The following is a 23,099-nucleotide window of genomic DNA, read 5'->3' as shown; positions in this document are numbered from 1 at the left end:
TTATTTACCTCCTGCATTACTGTGTAGGAAACGACCATTCTGCACCAACACGTTGAAAATCTTCACCTGATGTTCACTGTTAGAGCTGCACTGAAATCCGTGGACAGGATGTAACGAGCTCAGAGCATTTTTTGGTTTGATATTTAGATTTAAATGTATATGAAAAGATTGTTTGTTCAATGGTTAACAGCTGCAGAAAGATTGAAATACAATTTGGTAGTTCCTTTCTCCTTGTCCTTGAGTGGCTGGTATTTGTAGACACAATGTGCTGTGCTTACTGCTGTTCTTTCTTTTCTTCTGCAGGCATTTGGGCCTAGATTTAGTTCCTCGAAAGGACTTTGAAGTTGTGGATTCCGATCAGATCAGTGTGTCAGATCTCTATAAAATGGTAAGAAATCTGTGGGAGATTCCTCTGAGCTTTTATATTGGGAGGGAAAGAAGGGGAAGATAAGAGTCTTTCGTTATGGATTTTCTTGACTGAAATAATGTAATAAGCTTATTTGTTTTTCGATGCCATTTAACAGCTGCCTTTGGCAGGTACACAGTTGAGTTCTGTCTGGTGGGAAATGCAAAGTCTTGGAAGCTCCACAGTTAAACTGTGGTGCTGTCTTGCTGAGGTCTGCTCATCCAAAAGTGCTGTGAACCAGACAAATGACCCTGCAAGCTTTATTGACATACAGTAAAGAAGTCTTAGCAGACTGCTTTGGAGTTACTGCATCATTACTTCAAACAACAGGTATTAACTTGCTAGGAGAAGTAGGAATGTTCCTCTCTGTAAGATCTGGCATCGTTTGTCCTTACTTCCAGTAATTGAAACATCTCAAACCTGAAGCTGATCAACAGTTGTGTGAGTCCAGAAAGCCCATGAGAGCCATTGAGGGTTCGTGGATAGGGATAAAAACTGAAGTGAAAAATCTGCTCCTAGGACGTGCACAGATAAGAAGCTCCCTTACAAAGACTGATAAGCTCACAGACGGGAAGGAGGGAGAATGCTGAATAACTTAAAGCAAAACTCAGTCTTGAATGCTAAAGCTGTCTCTGGGATGTGGCAGTGTCCCTTAGAAAACATATGTGGTGTCCTTTAATAGGAATCATCTTTTGGATTAATTATACCATATAACAGTGCATTTCACATAAAGAAATAGAAATTCTTCTCCATAAGGAAGGACAAAGTATGCTGATCTGCAGTACTGGCTTTTAAGTTCGTTCCTGATTTGCCATAGACTGAGGAGACTTTGCTGCTTTTACTGGAGAGTTTTCCTTCACACAGAGTACAAAAATAATGTTTGCTACAAAATTAAATGGGTAATGACTCGCACAATTCAACGTGAGTTGCTAACTGGATTACTTTATTACTCTGAGCTTCTTTCCAAAGGTGTTGTGTTGTGTTTTTTGTAAAGCTGACTATTTGCAGTACAGAAAATAGGTGATGTTTAATGGTTGGGGTTGTCCGATTACGTGTCCCGTGTTACTGCTGAAGAGAACGTCCACAGCACAGGTTTCTGCTCAGATCTGTGCTGCTGTTCAGGACGTGACCATTAGTCAGTTCACATTTCACCATGGCTTTCATTTGTAGATTCAGGAAGACAGTGCTGTCTAATCACATCTACTAAGGGGCCAGAAGGTAATTTCAGGAACCCAAAAAGCAACTAACAGCTCTTCAGCTGAAGTTTAGTTTTTCAAAATTGCTTTTTATTGCATTTTTTTTTCCTCATGGAGAGAATTGTCTGTACTCATGGCAGAATACTTACCAGATTATCTAATCAGCAGCGAGGTTCAACACCACAAAATAATCTTGTGGGAATGGTTGTGAGAGCCCAATTACTTTTGCATTTGAACTGAAATGCAGAGCATTAAATGTACCACAGGAAACGGTCTCATGTTGGCAGGCTGAAGTAACTCTAGGCTTTCCTGTCTGTGGCAAGAAATTGAAGCATCTTGCACAAAGTTATTAATTCTCCTGGTCAGATTTTCACTTAAAAATGTTGTTCATTTCATTTGAGAGAAGGGTTGCTGAATGCAGTTGGTGGAATCTCTTTTACTTTCATCTCTTTTGAAGCTATGAGGTTATCAGATCCTGCTGCTCCTGCTAGAGTGTGTTCCTTCAGAATAAGATATAGGGTATGAAATAGGGGAGTAGAGATGGGGGAGAATGAAGAGAACGTGAGTTAGTATTTATTTCAGTTTAAAGTACTAATGGTAGGATGAATATGTGTGGAACAGGCATTGCAGAATCATTAATTATATGGTTTTTAAAGCTCTCTGAAACCTTTTCAATTTAGATTAGCATTTAAATCTCCATTTGGAGATTAAATGGACTTGCAGTCCATTTTCTGATTATAACATTTCCTTTTAGTATGGAGGGCTTTAAATACAGGATCATCCTCTGAGTTCCGCCGCACAGCTGTAGCTCTGTGTGGATGCTTTTGTGCAGGTGTTGGACAGCTGGAATTGTAGAAGAGTTTTTACCTGGTTTTCAGAATCTCATTTCCTGATCTGAGCAAAAAGTTTTAAAATATATATGTATATATGAAATTCACCCTTCTTTCTAGAAGTCAGTGTTGTTCCTTTCATTTTATTGTATTTATTTATTAACAAATGCAGCTTTTCCTTGACCAGCATACTGATACATGAGAATTAGGTGAGATATTCACTCATTTAGAAAGGAAATGCACATTACACAGTATGGGGCGCTGGACTTCTCAAGTACTGTTGCAGCCATGGAAATTCTGTCAAACTTGTGATGGCCATTTACATTCAGCCTTTAGGTAAATGCAGCCTGTAAGATTGATTAGTTAGTCTCACAAGTGGCTTAGTTGGGAACAGCTTTTAGCTGAGCTGTGGTCTTGTGAGTGGTGATGTTTGGGAACAATCTTGAGCAATCATATTTACAAAATGCTCTCTTAATGCAGCACAAATGTAGTGCTGGTATTCTCTTACATTCTGAATGGTTTCACTTTTACTCTTCTGTTTCTCCACAGCATTTGTCAAGTAGACACAGCGTCCAGCAGAGCACATCACAGGTAAACAACAGCTACATAACAGTTTATTGTTTCTGTCTTTGATGGCATATCTGCATATATGAGTTTGATGGAGATGATTGAGTATCCAAAAGAGTTCCTCAAAAGAGCCTTGAAAATAATTCAGCTGCTTCTACAGGTCCTTCTACTAAAGCCCTTTTCCTCAGCTCTCTGTTTTTCTTAAAAGAACAAGTTCTCTAGTGAGATCAAAAGCCTCAGTCTGCCCATGTGAGTCTTCTTTCTACCTGCTAACACATAAGTTTGGAGGTTTTTATTTTACATACCCTTTCTGTAGTAATTTAATCCATTCTTGGTCATGAATTCTGGAGCTAATCTTTCCTAGAGAGCTATGCTTGCACAGGTGCAGATCTTTAAGGGATGAGGATTTAGTTGGATTTAATTCAGAATCCAGAACAAAAATTGCTTTAAGCTGCATTTTCAAAACTACTACAGATCTGAGTTGAATCTATGAAAATATGAAGAGTGACTTTGTTAGTGTCTGCACAGAGGAGACCAGCCTAGTGAGCTTAGGTCTGTGATGCAACAGATTTGTTAACATCAGGCTGCAACGGAAATAAAGTGCTATGAAAGGGAAAGAAAAATTGTTTGCAATTATGCAATTTCTCCACTGCAGTTTGCACTGGCGTAAGCAGGTCTTGGTATGCCAAGTCAAAAATACAACCCTGTCTGCTGTTTGACTTCATAGATTGCTGATGTTACCAACCAACATTGGGATTTCTTTCTTTTATCTGCAGGGCAGTTGGCTTATAAACCTGGTTCTAAATGATCTCTGTAAATAGAGTTGCAGGCACTAAGAAAAACAAACAAAAACCAATGTAAATGTTACTCTTCAGTACTTGAGTAGAAGTTCATCCAATGTAAAAAATAGGGTAAAAGCTTTGTGGTCTGTTTTTAAGATGAGAGATAGTTGAGATGAAGCATTATTTGATGGATGGAGCGAAGTTTCAGTTGAAATCACCAAGTCAATCATATGTCCTTTATTTGTGACAAATGGCTTCTTTTGCTTCATCAGGTGGATACAATTCGCCAGCGTCACGGAGATGCTTGTCGTATGCCAGTGCCTCATCACTTCTTCCTCAGTCTAAAGAGCTTCACCTACAATACGATCGGAGAAGACACTGATGTCTTTTTTTCTTTATATGATGTTCGAGAAGGCAAACAAATCAGGTAGGACTTAATGCGTAACTAAAATGTTCCAAAAAAAAGATGTGAGGAAAGCATGTGTGTTATTGGAGGAAAGCGTATCGGCTGCCATTGTGACACAACTGAAAGAACACTGATAAATTATGAACTGATGGTCCTACGAGGCATGCACGAACTCAGCAATGCTAAACATTAGTTATGAAATTTGGTTCTTGTAAATAACCAAAGTGTTACAGGCACAGAATTGTGTTTAGGCTTCTCACTTGGTCTCTGTGCATTACTGAAGGTCTTAATGTTTTAATAGCTGTTTTCTTAGGGCTGTTAAGAATTATCATTAATTGCAGTGTCATGCTGTATGACTCCAGAAGAGGACTGTTGTATGTTTTGATGCTGAACTAGGGCTCTCAAGCTTTCATCCTTTTCTTGCTTTACAGGCATGTTACAGTAGAGCTTATTTTCATCACTCCTTTACTAGCAATATCAACTGGCATATTTCTGTCCATCCTTGTGTCTAGGCTGGGTAACTGCTGCTCAGTACATTGAGGTAACTGATACTGATGTCAGCAAATACAAAAGGTTCTGCATTTTTCCTTCGCAAGTGTGTGTTTTGAAAATATCAGACTGTGTAAAAGAGTGTTGCAGTATATGCTGCATGTCTTGGAAATGAAATCGGAACAGTGTGGTTGGATCTAAAGTACAGCATTTCTGGGTTTTTTAGAGCTTTGATTGAAGTGTGTCCTGACAGCTGACACTAACCACTGCTGATACCGTGATGGAAACTGTCCTACATATTTCAGCAGGTATTTCCCTCTGAACTGAGGGAAGAGTCCCCAGACGTTCTTTCCTTTCTTTGGAAGAACACTGTGCTGTCCAGGGGGGGCTCACAGTAGAATGGTAAAGGTTTTTGTAACTTTCCAAACCAGATCCCACTCAAAAACCAAAATATTTCATGTTAGAAAGTTATAATGATTTGGTACATCTTGGCAGTATGTCGCACCATTTAATTTGGCAACTTAAGAATTATTTTGCTGAATGTGGCAAGAATGTCTTCTGTGATACTACATCAGGTTCACCATTGCTGCCTGAAAAATTCTTGTACTGATACTGAATGTGTCTCTGATTTCTCTGTGCGAGAATTAATGTAAAATACCTGTAATGGAGGAAAGAAGAAAAATAGCAAATAAAATAAGCCATAATTATTTAATACCACAAAGCAGTACAGTTATTTAGCTGAGGAAAGCTGCAGGAAAGGGGAACTGACAAACTGCTGCTGTGGCTATGGAAGGCCTCAGAAAATGCTTCTGCAGAGTAATTGTCTTGGGCTGCACTTTGCAGAGTATGTTAGCGTGGAGTGGGAAGGCCTTGAGAAGGCTTCTTGCCAGTGATGGAAAAGAAAAAAGAGTAGTTGTATTTAGGTCTGCTTTAGAAGTCTCTTTCCTGTGTGCCTCAGGAAATAGTGCATTGAGCTTCTGCGTGGTGCTTCAAAATGAAAAGGACAAATTGACTTTTCAGAGGTGGTTGTGATGTCGGTGAGTTTCTTATCCGAACTGAATTCTCAGATTAAGTGAATAGAAAGTTAAACAATTTGTATCGGTAGCTGAATTTTCTGACTTTTCTTTTCATCTGCTTCCACTGACTGCAGTGCACAGTGAACAACATCTCTGCTGCGTGTGTCAGCTTTTGCATTTGCTCGATTTTCCCGTGTATCGCTTTTGTTGTTAATGCTGTGTATTGTATAGAAACTGTTACTGTCTTCTTTTACATATGAAAGCTGTGTGGAGAGTCAAGTGGTGTTATTAGAGAGGTGCATTCTGTCTTATAAGGTTTCTAATGCAAATCCATCTTAAAAGAGGATCTTTTACTAAAAGCAATCGCATCGCAGGAGAATACTCCCTGGAATAGTGGAAGTGCAGAGTTAGGTCTCTTCCCTGCAGTTCTGCTCAGGCATTTCATACCTACTGACTGGCAGGTGGGTCTGACCTGCTTCTCTCCAGTCAAAATCAGCATCAGCTGCAGGGACCAAGGAATCACAACATGTGACTCAACATCTCTTTTTTTAGGCATAGATTTTTGGGGATTTTCCTTTCAGGAACACAAATATCTGCTTTCTGTGTTGTAAATAACAACAGCAAAAAAGCCGTATTGCAGTGTCAGATGTTTGGTGTGGCAGATGGGAGCCTGAGGAGAATGTAATTGGTAGCGAGCTGCATTTCTCCTGCGAGCTTTAATAACCTTTGTAACGTTGGGTCGTTTTTCCTCGAGTGTGGTGAGCGAAATGGCAGGTAGTTATTTTAACTAATTTCTGTTTCCAAGGAAACAGGAAAGACTGTTTGCAGTAACAGTCTTACTGTAAGCTCTGTAATCCCCCCCCCATGGCTTCTAGCCAGGGAGGTAACTTAATAATTCATGAGCATTAAGCCTGAATTTGCTGGGAAGTGAACTGTGTTGCTTGGAGCTGTTTTCTCAGAGTCTGATTCATTTCCCTCACAAATTTGGTGTTCTTTTCTCTAAGATGTCTTTATAAAACACACTGCACAGCAAGGCCGCGTCGTTCCCTTCCCTTGTTTTTGTAAGCAGGGTTATGGCAGGTCATCGGGAGAAAGACGGATGATGACAAAAGAGGAAAAAGAAAGAAAGCAAAAGAAAAGGAAGAAACCCATCAGTACTTGCCTGAAAAGGAAGATTTTTAAATAGCCCATGAATCATTGTGCAGACAATTTGCAGAGTTCAGCAGAGGTGATCCTTCTGTCTTGGGGTTCAAGGCTGACCCCTATCGACACTGGATCGCTCACATGCTGCTGTGCCACAGCTTTAGTGCTCGTTTCTGGTTTATGTTATTCATGGCAACTGAGTTCATACAGAGACGCAGGTGCCTTTCTGTACATATGCTTTCACTTGCACTCGCACTTAAACTAAGACCCAGAGACTCCCCCTGTGGCGCAATGGGAGATTTCTTTCCCAGGTCAGCCTCACAGCAGCCATAAGGACATAGATTTTTAATAATTTTTTTTCAAAGAGATGAGTAAAAATTGGCTGTTCTGAAAGTTTTATGCGTGAATGGAAAAGAAACGTGAAAAGCTGTTTGTGGTGAGCATCCCTAAATGAAAAGCAAACGAACTGCTTACGGTAGAGGCATGTATATGTATAACATGGCATATTTCTGATGCTTCATGTTTGCAGTTCTTGTGATCTTCCCTCGAAGCCCTTTTTAAAGTGCTGACAAACTCTCACAAGAAAGCAAAATCATATTTTTCTCAATGAAAACACTACTTTTCCCTTTCTTCATGTGCTTCATAGGTGTCATGAACACTTGTACTTCATGAGGACTGCTCTTGTTGCTTAAATCATTTTGAGGCAAACAATCAACCCTGTCTTTATGCCAGTGACTGAGATGTCAACGTGTGCACATTCTTTCTTCATATTGATGACACAATCTAGTTGAAGTGCAGTTTCAGAAGTCCTCATATGAAACCTGTTTCCTTTTTTGGAAGGTTTCTACACTGTGTTCTCCAAAGCATCGATTTGCCCACAGCGACCCCCTTGGATTACAGTGTGGTTATGTTTTTGCATTGACAAACGTGAAAAAGATTTTGGGGAATGAAGAGAATGGAATTGAAGATTTTACAGAGAGGTTGGAGAAGCTCCACAGTACTACTGTTAATTAGGTTGCAGCACCAAGGGGAAGCCAGGGCAGTGCAGCCATGGTTTTCTCTCTGCCACCATACAGGCAGCTGGAGAGCTCAATCAAATGACTTTGAAGAAAAACATCCAGTGCTGCTGCATTGAGGTGTTGGGTCATTTCTGCTCCAGTCTCCAATGCAGAGAAGCATTTCCCAAGTTAGTTCCTGCACGTATTGGCACGTGGAAACTGTACAGCTTAGATAATGTTCAATTTTTTATTCCTCACCCTTCCTTTCTTTTTAATGTGCCAGCAGTTCCTAATGCAGTTCCATTCACTTGGTCAACACGTTGTCCTTGGAGAGCTTGTGCACACGATGACAGCAGGAATTCAGCTTTTCATTGCATTGGTGAATTAAACTGCCTAAAGTCTGGTGTGCACAGCATGACAGCAGCATTTTGAAGGCAAGTGTTGGCAAGCTTTCTGTGACCGTAGTAAGCAACTCACACATCCTGAGTTCTTTGTACCTGAACTGCAACCCCATGCTGTGAGCTGAGCTACTATTAGCATTTTATCAAAATAATTTGTATTGGTATCTAGCCATTAACTTGGGCTTGCAATGCACAGAATTGATTCTCAAGTTTTTATCCAGAACAGAAATGATTGTTTTTATATAGCATCTCAAAATACTGATGGTATTTATTTCCCAAGGCTTTTTATTGTCAGTCCAATTGAATTTCACTAGAAGATGAGAGTAGGAGAGATCACTGGAACAGGTTGCCCAAGGAGGCTGTGGATGCCCCATCCCTGCAGCCATTCAAGGCCAGGCTGGATGTGGCTCTGGGCAGCCTGGGCTGCTGGTTGGTGACCCTGCATATGGCAGGGTTTTGGAACTGGGTGAGCACTGTGGGCCTTTGCAACCCAGGCCATGCTGTGGTTCTATGATTATGATTTTTGTGAGAAATGAAGTATTGTGCTATTAACCATTTCTTAAATTGTAGGAATAAGTATGAGGAGACAAGGTGGCTGTTACTGCCTGCCTACTCTGCATCTATTAATTCTCTACCCTCATTCATACAGGGATACATGGTCAGGATTTTTGCCTTGCAACCACGCACTAATTAAACCTGCCAGTGAGCTGCTACAAGGGAGCTCACTAATCCATTTGGAGCTCTTTGCCAGGCCTTTTGTTGTTGTCTATGCACATTGTGCACAAGACCCCTCTTTCCCCCCCAAAAAAAAAGGCAAAAAAAAACAACAATAAAACCCCACAGACAAAAACATTAAACACCAGAAGGTCCCTATGGGCATAATGCTACTCTTGCTCACCCTGCAGTAAATTTTGTCCCTGTTTGCCCCTTCCTTCATGCTGAACGTGTAATGTCCCAAACCACTGACTGCTTCCTTCCCTTTTGCAGAAACAGATGTCAGTTCAGTATGGTCCTGCTTTTCATACAGTCAAAGGAAGCCAAGAAGTGAGACAATGTACTTCTTTCATTTTTCTTCCTTTCAAGTTAAAGAACAAGAAGCTAATTGACTTTGCTTATCAGAGCAATGTTTCTTGTATTTGAATAGCTTTAGCAATTGCTGATCATGCCAGTGATTGTAAAACTTGACTTATTGCTACACAAGAGGTGGTTTCACCATGATGTGTGTTAGCACAGGAGGAGATCTTGCAGTTAAAGTAATTGGAGGTTGCTTGTCGCACGTAGGAACAAGAGGAACAAATAAGCTTTTGTTTAAGATGCTGTAACTGTTGCAGCTCTTCTGGGTCTGAACTCAGTAAGGAAAAATGTTAATGCTTTCCTGTGTTTTGGTGCATCTCTTATTTCTGATCTTATGCAGGGAAAAACTGGTTTGGCATCTTTTCAGAATAGCTGGAGAAAGAAGGTTTCTTTGGCAGCAGTCAGATGGCATCACATGTTCACAGCCTTCCCATACCTGATTTCCACCACTTATTTCTCGTTAAGCAATTAGTGCAGTTCTAGTTATAACAAAAATAACGCTTCATGCCTACAAAGGTGGGCAATTATTTCAATATCCGCTTTGTTCAGATTTGGTGTTTTGGTCTCACCAAACTTTAACGCTGTCTGGATTCCATGCAAACTTTTTGTGTGGAGAATAACCTTGAGGAATAGACAGCCTGGAGATGGAACTCCTTCAAAGGAGGTAGGTCTTAAAATAACAAATGCATTGATTGAATCCTGCTAGGTTTCTTGACCCTGATGTGTGTGCCGTTCCTTTACCTAAAGAAGGAATTAAAGCTGAAGGTGGTGGATCTTCAGATCAGTTGGAAACAGAGTTATTATTTCTGGTTTCTTTCTATGTAGAAATAGATTTGCAGCTGTAGAAGGGGGACATCTGACTAGGTGGAAAAATGGGTCAACAGTGTCATGCTGTAAAAGGTTTGCCAGGATATACTCACATCGTTATTAGCAGTGGGGAGACCTTTGAGGGATGTTTTGGCTGGTTTCTGAAAGCTGTTCCTAAATAGGAGTATCAGAGATGAGAGAATTCCTGGAGCTGAAAAGCAGAAATGCAGGTTAGGAGAAATGACTCTTGGGCTAGCTTAGGTTTTTAAGACTGCTCGTTAGCACTGCTGGCTTTCTGTTTGTCTTGTCTTGGGATCTCCCCCCAGTATGGTACCTCCTCATGTTCCACAGTGCTCAGGTGCTGTTTGCCTCAAAGTGACCTTAATTTATTCAGTGACGTGAGCTCAGGAGGATTCTGGGGAGAACTGGAAATTAAAAGAAGGAATTTAAAGGTTGTTACCAGGTAGTGCTGGAATGAGGGGATGGGAGATGAATAGAGGGGTGGAAAGAACGGCAGTCAGCTTCATTTGTAGAAAAGCACTGGCATGTGGGGACTGCAACCCAACTGTTCTCTGTGGCTGTAAGAAGAAAAAGGGAAATCTGAAACATTTCCAATTGTTGGTAGAGAAAAACCTTGCAATAGATTATCAAATGAGCCTCCAGAATATACCGTTCAATGTTTTGAAAGCAGGCCAAGCAATGCAACTTCTGGTAACGAATCAGGTATAAATAGACAGGGACTGTGTGAAAAGCAGACCATCCCAGCTCCCAGACCTGTCATTCCATTGCTCTGCCATTATCAGAGGGACAGCATGCGCAGCACTCTGAGGCATACAGCATTGTATTCCACTGCAGGTAGGAAGATGAAATGGTTCTTAGAGCTGAAATATTTTTTTTTCAAAGAAAACCTTTGTTGAAAGGTCAAAAATAGGAACTGGCTGGGGATTTAAAATAGGAGCATTTTCATTATTGACATCAATGAAACTAAGCAGCTACGTCATTATTTCTCAAAGAACTTCAGTTTAATGAGTTTTAATTCTGAAATGCTGGTATAGAGTGTGTGCACGTGCGGTTTTTGGTGTGTAGGTATATATTAACACTCACTGTTTGCATAGTAACTCTTCAAATGGTTACTCGGATCTTATAAGTGTAACAACCTGAATGCTTTCCTGGGCTTGTTTATCCAGAGCTGTTAGAGATGCTGCTCTGATTCTCGAACTTACTTGTATGTTTACCTTGTTTTGTACTTTCCCTTGCTGTCCACTAGACAGCACTGAATGGTGGGCTGAGTTGGACCTTGGGTATGGAGGGTTGTTGTTACAATTTGTCTGGTTTTGGCTTAAGCTCATATTAACTTTATTTGGGGATCAGCATTTTCTGCTGTGGTACTCTTAGTCATGGCTGCTTCCTCAAATTTCCATTTTTCCTTTCCCTTATTGATTCTTCATCTCCTAGAAGAGCTCGGTGCTCTGTAAGTGCTTTGGTTTCTCTTCCAAGCTTCCATCTCACTTCCAAATAATAAAGCAGTGCTGCTGTGACCGCCACAGTGGAGTGATTGTATTACAGTTTTGGCCTCCCCAAGACATGTGTAGGGGCTGGTAACTTCCAGGTGTTTGCAGTCAAACCTGAGTGAGCCAGCCTTGCTTTATACTTCAGTTTTGGACGAACATCTTCATTGGTGAGCACCTTTTCCCTGTAGATGTGACTCCTGTTGCTCGCAGTCTCCATTCACTGGTAGGCTGGTTGCTGCCTGCCTTCTTCCTGCTGCCTGCATGGGCTTTGCGTTCTGCTGCACCCCAGGCTGAGGGCTGGATTACGTTCCCAGCAGCAGCAGCGGTTTGCCAGAGATCTTGTTTGTTTAACACTGATGCATTTTGTGCTCTTGTCCTTAAAAGTGGGACATGGTTAACATGCATAAGGCATAGTAATTGCTCAGTGAAGTAGCAGAATGTGGCAGATTTGGATTCAATCCGTAAACTGCAGTCAGTTGTTGTTTCAAGATCAGTTTTAAAGAGGAGAGATGTTTATTTTATCAAAGTAACCTTTGTAGCTCTGAAAATCGTGATTGTTGTCTTTTAAGGAATTGTGCTTGTCTTTATGAAGGGTATATGTTACACTAACTGTAATTACAACAGAAATGTGTGCTATCTCCACAAACTTTCTAGGTGAAAGGCAGCACAGTTAAACTTGGAGTAAGGATGAAAGTGAATTAGTTGAAATCAGTCTCCTTGAGTGTTGTTTTTCAGATGGTGTGAAATCCTGACACTTGTTGCTGCAGAGAAGGGCTGTGGTTTAATGTCTCTTAAAGTGGCTTCATATTTTAATGACATAAAACACGGTTCCTGTTCAGAAATGGATGGTGTTAAGTGAACCCCCCCCCGTTGCATTCCCCCCATCTACCGGTGGGCATCACTTTTCTGCCCTCTGCTTTCTTGAAGTCTATCACAGCAGGCAGAGCTGATGCCAGCAGCTGCAGGTGCTGCAAAACCAACACCCGTAGCAGTGTGTGTTACTGGAATTAATGTGTTTTTCTTGGAAAAAAAGGTCTCACTTTAAAAATTCTGACTTCATTCTTTGTGGTTATTGTGTTCGGTAGCTAGGGGTAAATATGAAGGCGTAATATTGTTACCATAATGCAGCTGTTACTGTAATGTACTGAAGTGGTAGTAGTGTACTGCACTTAATGCATCATAACATCCTTATTAAAATATTAGATTACGGTGTGTCACTAAAGCATTTGTTTACACATTAGCTTACTAAATGATGTCTCCAAAGATCATTGTTGGTAAGGAATCATCAAATATCTGTGTCCTGTGGGTTTCTTCAGGCTATGTTAGCAACCTCACAGTTTATAAGCATCTACAGCAGAAGAATTGAAAGTCTTGCTGGAAGAAGTCGTGGGATACATAGAGTGGAGTAACAGGAACAGAGAGAGCCAAGCAGGCAGAGCATGTTCTGGATTGCTTAGCAAGAGAGGCACATAAACAAGCAAAGATGACAAGCAAGATGTGTGAGCCGTACCTAAAGCATGAGGCACCATTCCTACAAAAGTAGCAACTTGAAAATATGTCACCATTGATTCATGTTACTCAAATGAACTCATAGTGTAACGCTGTGGTTAAAAAAGGCTAGGATGTGATGCTTGAGTTGCAGAGCTGGGGTTAGTATGGAATTCAAGTGCATAAGGCAGACGTGTAGGCTTATGACATGGGTGCTACCTGTACAAGACTGTTACACATTGATAGAAATGTTTGTGAATCTGTGCTGAAAAATAACACTCTGGATAAGTTCTGTGAAGTTATTCCAGCACTTTCAAATGAGTTTCTTAACAGTGTTGAGTTGCTTGTGTGCTTCCAGAGAGAGGTTTGATCACACAGTGTAACCAATGACTGATTACCGTTGCTCAGTTGATATTACTTCTACTTCTGAGCGGATTTTAATGAGCTTTTATTTACCAGTACCAGTATATGCTTCAGCAGCTGTGCCTTACCCTTGCCTGAAGTACTTGTAGCACGTACAAATCCCATGCTTCATATATATTCACATTATTTTAATGTTATTATGTCATTAATACGCATCACTTTCATGTTTTCACATCAGAGTACTGACTGGTAAGTTTTCTGTGGTATTCCATGTAATTTTACCTTTATTAACAACTGTTGTTTCGTATGGTTTAGGAGTTAAAAAAAATAACTCATGCATCCTTTAATAAAGTGTATCTGGCTGTATTTTTATGCTAAAGTGTGTATCTGAAACTCATTTTGATTTAAATGCTGTTTGCTTTGTAGTGAGAGATTTATGGTGAGGTTAAACAAGAATGGAGGCCCCAGGAATCCAGAGAAGATAGATCGAATGTGTGCACTGTTCACAGTACGTACCTGTTCCCTTTCTTCTCCCCTTACAGTGATGTGGTTATAGACGTGCTGAGAGGGAGAACAGTTCTTCCTTTCCCAAATATGAAGCAGAAGTGGATGCTGTTTCTAAGTTTTGTTCCCATTACAACTAAATGTTAACAAAGAGAAATGCCTCTAAATTATTTTTACAGCTAAGCAAATATTCTGAAATGTATCCTCATAACTGTTTGTTCTTATAGTTTGCAAGGTGCTTTTACAACACACACACACACACACACACAGCTCTCCAAACAGATTTCTGCCTTGGCCCATTTGAGTCTGTGTATCGGCCCTGGGGGCACGGTGCAGCAGGAGCTTCCCAGGTTGACAGCACAGTGTGTGTGTGATGGAATGGGAAGTCCAGGGCTTGCTGCAGGAGCAGCAGCCAAGGTGAGGCACTGCGAGTTGATTTTACTGAAGGAACTGCTGTGACCTCTGTAGTTTCTTCAGTAAGTATTATAGACATAGCTGCTCTGAACTGACACAAAGCAGATACAGTGAGCTGTACCAAGCCCTCTCTAACCATCTGTGCCAGCAAAATAGGATTCCTCCAGCTGATACCTCAGTTGGGAGTGAAATAGCCAGCTAAGGTTTGCTTCCTTTCTGTTTTTCAGGCTCACCTGTCACCTGACGGCCTTCTTTGCTTTGTAGTAGTAGGAAAGTAGTACCAAGACAGACAGTTACAAAGATAGTAGTTTCAAAACACGCAGACCTCAGTATTTGTGCTTTATAGATCTACTGGACAGTTATGGTTATGCAGAATTCCAAGCGCAGCTTTCTGGTCTGCCCTGTACAGATTCTGTCTGCATAGCTGCAGTTCGTAACAGTAAGGAAGTTCTGCATGCATCACGTCCCCTGCATACGAGCCATAATAAAATTATGGACAATGCATCAGTGATATGGGGTAGCTTAGCCTTGTGTATTCTAGGAGCTAGAATGACGCTACATAAAGAATCATCTCTGAAGATTTCTATCCTACAATAGAGTTTTATTTCAGAGGAGATTCCAGTTCTGGTTGTTATCAAAACAGGTGCTGGGTGGCTGGCACAGCAGCATTTTGGGTTTGCTGTTGTTGATGTATTTTCAGTGAGAACACTGATTTGTGCTGTGAAATGCAGGATCAGGCAGGGTGCGCTCAGTGCTCCTAATGCTTTCTCTGTGTTGGCTGGGACCTGCTGAGCACATCCATGACTCACTGGGCTCTTGAGTCAGAGACTTTGAAGAAGCATCCCCAGATGCCTTTCTGCTCAAAAGCCAAGTTTTCCTTGATTGTACCTAAAAGGCCAGTCTTCTCTTGTAGAGGAAATTTCCAAGTGCCTGAACATTATTCAGAGGGAGTTCAGAACGTCCACCTGTCCATCATGTTCTTGTGTCATGCATCTCTCCCAGCTCTGGCTGCAGCCTTTCCCGAGGCCTCTTGGACTGTCTCAGCCTACAGTCCTCCTCCAGGAGATGTCTCTCTGTATAACCCAGGAGCCTCAGTGTCCACCTCCCTGCTGCCCTGAGCATTTCCCAGCCTCTTGTGCTCGATGATTCTCACTACCTTCCCTGGCTGATGGATTGTTCTGATTACTGGTTTTAGAAGGAACACAGTTTGGGAAAAGACAAGACAGATCGTCTGTCACTGTGGTTGCCTATTGGCTCATCAGAGGGAAAATCATCTAGTGTAGAACATTAGTGCTGTGTTCTGTAAACCTCACTGAGATTCCCTGGAGTGTTGCTTTCTATGTTTCTTTTCCCCGAGGTAATCTTGCAGTCAGTGTGCATTACTTATAAGGAAGAAAGCTTGAGGTCTTCTAAATGCTTCCAAACTAAGTTAGTGCTATGATTTCAGTGCAGGTTTGTTCCCAGTGTTATATTAATCTTGTATTTAAATCAATTCATTGATTCCAAATTAGATTCCTTGGCTCCCAATATCTTTCCAACACTCTCACCCTTTCCGGAGGGAAGAATCCCCAGTACCTTACACAATTCAAGCTATTTCTGTCTTTTCCTGCTACCTCTGTTGCATCGAGGTGTTCACCATCCCCTTGGGTAAGATTTCACCTTAGGTCTTGGATCTGTTGTCATGTTGCACCAGGGGTGAGAAGCTGCTTCAGTTTTCTCCCAAGGAACAAGCTTGCTTGACTAAACTTCAGGCTTATCACATTTCAGAAGCTTTCCTGGATCAGAATTAAGGTGTAACTATGCAGCATGAGATTTCTCCTTTGGTTAAATACCTTGCTCTCTTTGGCAACTCAGTTTGGTGGAGCTGTATAAGTCTCTGTTCAATCAATTGCAGTCAGATATCCCTGATACAGCTGTGTTGGATTTGTTGTTGTTTTGGCTTTTTTAGTTTGGCTGGTGGTGGTTGTTTGAACACACAAACAGGTCTTTGTAGTAACTGACATTGCAAAGATCCATTGCTAGAAAGTAACTCTTCATACCTGATGCAGAAAGCTTTGGATGGAGGACTTTGTGTCACAGAATTTCTCCCTTTGTGAAAAGCCTCTGCTGTACAGAAATGGAACACTGGGCCATCTGTGCCCACAGTTTTTGTCTCTGACTGTGATACAGTGTCGTTGTTTGTGCAACTGAGAAACAACCAATGTGTGAACCCAGCAATATGTGCACGCCCCACTGGTTTCTGGTATTTTGACAGCTACCCTTTGAAAAGCCAGTTATCTTAGTTCTGTTAATTAGAGCCGGTAATCTTACATAGTAACAAAAATCTGTGTTGAATCACAGATATTTTCACTGAAAAATCTACTACTATCTAGTATGAACCATCACCTGCATTTTTTATGTTCTTTATTTACTTTGAAGTATATTGCCGGGCACTGCTGAGATTAAAGCTGTGTCAAATCCCTTCTTATCACAGAGCCTCAGTTTCTCCAATGTACACAAGACAAAGTCTGCCATGTGCAATGTTGGTATGGTAGGTGGCGAAGAAAGCCTCGAAAGTAGGTTCTCCTCTTGCAGCAGCAAAATGGACTTGATGAGAAAACACTGTGGAAGATTTATTGGCTTGATTCTTTGGCTGCTGAGAGACACAGGCTGGGAGCTGGGGAGCACAGCAAGCAGTGTATTTGCAACTCAGTGCGTGTGCTGCCCAGAGAGTGATGCTTTTAAATGGAGTCAGAGGACACTGCTGTGAATTTATTACATGCCTGCTGTAATCCAGCTGTACAGTGCTATTTGAAGGGAGCTGAGATTTCTCTTTAACATAAGGTCTTCTTATGCCTGGTCACCAAGCTTTGAGGTTTCTCTTTGGATCTTTCCTTCCACGTGCTCTCCTCCCTCTGCCACCACTGTAGAGTGCATTTATCAGTCTGAGGTTCCTGCTGACAATTGCTCTTTCCTCAGAAGCATTTGGAGTGATGCCATTTCATCTGGGGAGGATCTGGATGATCCAGTGCAGAACAATGAGGTGGCAGCACGTAGTAGAGCAGAGAGGTGGCAGCTGTTGCTGTAGAGCACGAGGAGCCTCTTTGCATCAGAATGTAAAACATAAGTGAAGATTCTCACAGCTCACAGGATCTGTTTGAAATCTCCTCCTGGGATTTAGACATACAAGGAAAGCATGTTGAGCGGCAGTAATGCTTTTAGGAAGAGATGTTTGTTGGCTTCCTTAGTGCCAAAAAAGAGAAAGGAAAAAGAACAGGGAAGGACATTATTAGAAATAATAATACTTCAGATTTTTAAATATGAAGGGGCTAAATGAATGCAGGGTCCTACTGTGTAGTCCTTAGTATTGTTTGTGGGTGTTGTTGAGGCTTTGGAAGCGCCATGTGTTCTGTATTTTATCATCTCTGCTTTTTCCAATCTTCTAGGATCTCAGCAGCAAGGATATGAAGAGGGATTTGTACATAGTTGCCCATGTAATTCGAATAGGTACAGTATGATGTATTCATCTATATATATTTAAAGTAACAATATTTGTAATAGTATTTCAGGTATTTATTTTACTGAGCATTATAACACTGTCACTGAGAAATAAGAAAGTAAATATTTACCTACATTATGTAACCTATAACAGACATTTAGACCTAAAATGTTAACAGTGCACAGGCAGGAGTATGGCATTCTCTTCACTTGTGTCCTTCTAAACATCTTTCAGCTGAGAAATGGTTTGGTAGTGTTTGCATTGAAGTGGTATTTGACCTTCTTTCCAGCCAGTTCACCACAAATACCCTTCAGCAGCCACAGGTATCTTTTCTGGGGTACAAAATGTCTAAATGGCTTAAGGAAACCGTAGCTTTGTTGGACTTTCCTGTGGGTGACGATAAAAGCCTTCAAAGTCACAAACATGTTAGAAGGGTCTGTTTTTCACTGTCTGACTTCAGTGTGTTATGAAACATTTGAAAGCTGTAATTACTCCACTTCACCTGAGCTGTTTATCGCAGAAAGCTTGTAAAACTGTTCTAAGCTATGCTGAAGTTCAGATTGTTAACATTGATGCAAGATGTGCTGGACAGGTTATTATGTGCAGTGGAACAAGTTGACTTAGATGATCACTGTGATTTTTTTCTGGCCTATGCATTTTTGGCTCTGTTAGAAAACTGCCAATAGGAAGTTAATCACTGCACAGCTTATCTCAGAACGCTACTTCTATGCTCCAAGACAAACGTGATAGATAACAGTATATAAAATACATTCCCTTAAAACACTTGTATGAAGTGGAAATACATGTATATTGTGGACTAAAATGGAAGGAGCACAGTGAATCACTGTGTGGTTGCAGAGAGGTGCGTGCAAGATATATTCATGTCTCACTTGAGAAGTGATTTGTTGTCAGCTGGGCTGGATGCAGGTACATGTTGTGAGGCTGCACATCAGCAGTGGCCGGGCATTGCACCATTCACTTTGTCCTTGAGTGTTTTGTTAGCTAATAAGCTCACATTCCTGAATCGAAGGAACCCGGTGAGTCAGCTTGGTTCAAGTGGGCCTCTGAGTTGTGTGAGGAGAAAAAGAAGCTACAAATATAGGGAAGGTTGCAATTTACTTGACATTTACTGTAGGAGTACGTTCTGAGAGGGGTAACAGAGCACAACTGATGGAATTACTGCATTTGAGGCTCTAACATCATGGATTCCTGTTGGTTTCAGGTCGCATGTTGCTAAATGACTCAAAAAAAGGGCCCCCACATTTACACTATCGCCGTCCCTATGGCTGCGCGGTGTTGAGCATCATGGATGTACTTCAGTCAATCACTGAGATAAAAGAAGAAAAGGATTTTGTTCTCAAAGTTTACACGTGAGTAACTCTTAGATGTAAAAGAATTAAGAAAAAGTAGACATGGTATATTGATGCTTAAGGGATGCTAAATATGAAGGTGCCATAAGCTGCATTTACTGATTTATGTTGACAAGTTAAACCGGTGCTATTGGTATTTATAGTTTCAGAAGCTCATAGAAAGCAATGAATATTGTTACAGATGCTTTGGGTATGTAAATGCTTCAGAAATTATTGAATGTTGCTCTAATCTACATGACATACAAAGCTGTGCTTTTGTTAATGGGCCTTATTAAAAATCTGTTAAGCTCAAACAAATAAAGATATTTTCTGTCACCCTTGATGAAGGGAAGCAGCATCTCCAGGGTTTTTTTCAGTCACAATGACTTAGAAAAGAACCAGAAAGCAACTGGAGTCAACAATTTGTGACCAAAAAACTCAGAACAAGTCAATGTTTTCTGAACAAGAATCTATCTTCTGTTTATTTGTGATTTTGAACTTTGAACTACCAATGCCTACTGTGCAATGTGGTCTCAGCATCCTAATAAAGAGAGCACAGACAAACTGTCTGGAGACTGCAGAGAGAATTTAAATACCTTGTCAGTGAAAAGAAATACTGGCAAGATCTGCTTTGCAGATGGGCTCAGATACAGGTGACATTATTTTGTCTGTGGCTACTGTCTGAGTAATAAGATAATTTGAGAGGTAATAGAACTCGGTTATTCCGTGAGAAGTGCATTCAGCAGCAGAAAATCTGCCATTCACAGGAAGCTATAAATGAAAAAAAAATGGCTTTTACTGTTTAGGGAAGAATTCTTCCTACGTTAGAAATCAGTATGTCCAAAGCAAGTCTTTCAGAGTCTGCTCTTCCGTTCTTGTTTTGCCAGCAGTTATGAAAACAGTAGCAAAAATGTCAAGTTGCAGGGAAGAAAATGGGCTTCTTTCATCTCTTTGTCAATAGAATCTGGATAGTTTGGCATTTTGGCACCATTCAGTTCCAGCTTATCTCAAGCTGGTGGTTTCTGGTTATGTGATTTGTTGCTGTTGGACTTGTATTAACGTGTCTGTGCAACTGCGACATTTTGAATGTTTACAGTAATGAAGCATTCTGAATCTGATTTCTGTTTTGATGCCCTTTTAGTGCATCTTTGGTTTGTTTGCTGAAAGATGGGAGAGTAAAAGTCTGTTAAATACTGGGCTTGTCCATTGGTCAGTGGTAAATTATTGATTTCTTAATACTGCCATGAAAAAAGAAATCGGAGAGTAGAGAACTGTTCCTTTTCTTCTGCTCACCCTGGAGTGTCCTGTTAGTGCGGATTCCCTGCAGACCACCCAAAATACCAACCGTATCTGCCGAAATGCTGAATTAGGTTTATAGCAGCTGTTCTTCTCTTCTCCTTCCTCAAACCCTTTGTTTTTAACATCCATAGACAGCCATTACTGCCTCCTCAGAGGGGATGCAGAGCGTATAACAAAATTCAGCTCCGTAATCAGATGCTTCTAATCCTTTATTGCCATTATCATGCACTGGAGTGTTGTACATCGTTCTTTTATGCTGCTGCTCTTTGGCACGTTCTCTGCAAACCTCCAGCAGAAATCTTCAGAAGGGGGAGTATTTTGATGTAGCTAAAAAGTGCCAGCTTATCCCTTTTGCAGCTTTAATAGCTGTTAGTCTTCACGACAGAATGTTTTCACAGGTTTCTCTGCTTCCATCTTCTCTTTGCACATTCATTTGGCTAAGCTAACTTTTCTTGCTTTGTAGATAAGAATTGAAATAACAAATTCCTGTCTTTTATGATTTGGAAATTGTGGGTGAATACTTACAGCAGCGCTGAGCTACTTTTCTTACCTGCTGCACTCACTTTTGTTATCCTTAATGTGCCTCAAGCCAATCCAGAAACATCATGCGATGAAATAAGGAGGGAGGTCTACTTGCATATTTAAAATAAGAAGCATTATTTTTGTGCATTATCTGGGTACAGCTTACAGACAGAAAAGCCTTTCATAGGGAGCAGCTGGAAAAAAGTTGAAAACCTGACACTGGCTGAAAGAAATACATGGCTTTTAGACTGAGACTATTGCTGGGTCCACAGGAGAGAACGCGAACAGGAAGAAAAAATCAATTTACTTCACCAGTCTGCCTTATTATTGTTAAAGATTTATGTCTGAAAAAGTCTTTTTGCTCACAATCTGCTGTTGGTTAATCCTGCAGTCATGTTATAATCTTACTAAGAGGATAGAGTACCACAGCTCTGGCTGTAAGCTCATTATGTAAAAGCATGAAGGTTTACTTCTGTAATTCTTTTTAATAACGTACATTTAAAAGTGAGATGAAAACTGAAATCTCAATCTGTATATATTTAAGATATTTTGATTTCATACTTTTATGTGAATATTTATCTTCAGTTCTGGAGCTTTGCCCTCTGCACTTTATTCTTTGTGTTGATGCTTCTACTTCCTAAAACACTCATGTATTTCTCTTTCATTTTATCTTCATGGGGATTTGGGGTCTTTTTGTCCTATTTTTCCTTAGTCCTTTTTGCATTTCCCTCTTTCACCAGCACGAGATCTCAAGTTTCTTTCGTCTTACTGTGCTACATTGTCTTTTCCCTGTTGAAATTCAGTTGTTGCTGTTTGCCCAGCTGGACAGACGTACATTGCATTTCTGTCCCCGTCTGTTTGACATCAGGGTCTGTGTAGTATGGCAAACATTCCACTCAGTAGATTTACTGCAGGACCAGCCAGCACATGGAGATGATGGATGGCTCCAAATTCTTATTGAAACTAGGGATAGGCTTTGTAATGCATTTGGTATTTAGACAAGTAAAATGTTAATAAAACACAATAAAATGCATTACTGGTCAGTATTCTCAGGCCAGCATTTCAGACCTGGGGGGATATTCTTTGTGTTCAGGGAACGTGAAGTACAGCTTGCTTTGGTACTGGGTACAAAACTAGCTTTAAGCTAACTTTACACTCCATTGATTTTGGGACAACTTTGTTCCAGCTTAATTTACAGGCATAAGTCATTGGAGACTGAAATCTATTTGAAATTCAACTCCAGAGGCTGATACAGCAACTACAAACTTAGCAGAAGTTGGACATTTTCTGTAACCTCAGCTGTGAGGGTGAAGGATGGAACAGAATTTGTCCCACTTGTTCTCTTTTTAAGGAAAATATTATTTGCAGTGGAATAAATGATTTCAATTGTCTTGGCAAGGAAAATGCAGCATGGGATGTGGAGAGGATTTTTTTTTGTCCTAATGAGTAAGCTGAGTGGGTGATAAGTTTACAAACAGGTCTATAAATGGAGGAATAGGAATAGACAGGGACATGTATCCTAACATCTCTGATCCAAAAGGGTGAGGGGAGTACAGCACAGGAAGCAGGAAACACATGCACCCTGCCCTGTGTCACTGTGGGAAGGATTCGTATGTGCCTGTGGTCAGCTGAGATGTCCAGTGCCCAAACCCAGCAGTGAGGGAGGGATGCTGAGATGAGTAGAGAACTGAGATTTCATGTGGCATAGCCCCATCTGAACCTCACCTGACAAGCCAGAAATGCCTCCTTAGGCATTTTGGATAGCAGGTAGAGAGGACATAGCTTCTCTCTCTTTCTCCTTTATTACTGTTTGTGCATCATGCTTAATTTATTGGGAGTATTGGTGAGTGTACCCTAATGGGCTGCGGGGTATTCTCACTATTCTTGACAGTGTGATAAAACTGACAGCAGAAAATTGCTAGCTACCCCTTTTACTAGATGGCTCTAATTCCTTTTACCAGGGTATATTCTTCAGTTCAATGAAGCAGGAGCAAAAAAACCCTCTGTTCTCTTCAGAGGAGCAGCTTCGTGTCATACCCCAATTTTGCCAACTTTA

At 40.9% G+C, this 23,099-nt stretch overlaps 1 protein-coding gene across 6 annotated transcripts in view; it reads left to right on the top strand.

Moving 5' to 3' along the window:
- The window catches only part of DOCK3 (dedicator of cytokinesis 3), a 129,233-nt gene that overhangs the window by 40,895 nt on the left and 65,239 nt on the right, over positions 1-23,099 (top strand). For all 6 annotated transcript variants that reach the window (XM_015874527.3, XM_085516587.1, XM_015874526.3 and 3 more), the window contains 6 exons: positions 304-388; positions 2,982-3,023; positions 4,054-4,208; positions 13,904-13,985; positions 17,821-17,881; positions 19,096-19,243. In XM_015874527.3, the coding sequence (XP_015730013.1) occupies positions 304-388; positions 2,982-3,023; positions 4,054-4,208; positions 13,904-13,985; positions 17,821-17,881; positions 19,096-19,243 (573 nt within the window). The remainder of the gene's footprint in view (positions 1-303; positions 389-2,981; positions 3,024-4,053; positions 4,209-13,903; positions 13,986-17,820; positions 17,882-19,095; positions 19,244-23,099) is intronic.

Source organism: Coturnix japonica, chromosome 15 (assembly GCF_054131305.1).
Source record: "Coturnix japonica strain WE chromosome 15, WE-NBRP24, whole genome shotgun sequence".
NCBI classification, from domain to species: Eukaryota; Metazoa; Chordata; class Aves; order Galliformes; family Phasianidae; genus Coturnix; species Coturnix japonica.
The sequence above is the reverse complement of the archived record's forward strand: the minus strand, read 5'-3'. Positions and strand labels throughout refer to the sequence as shown.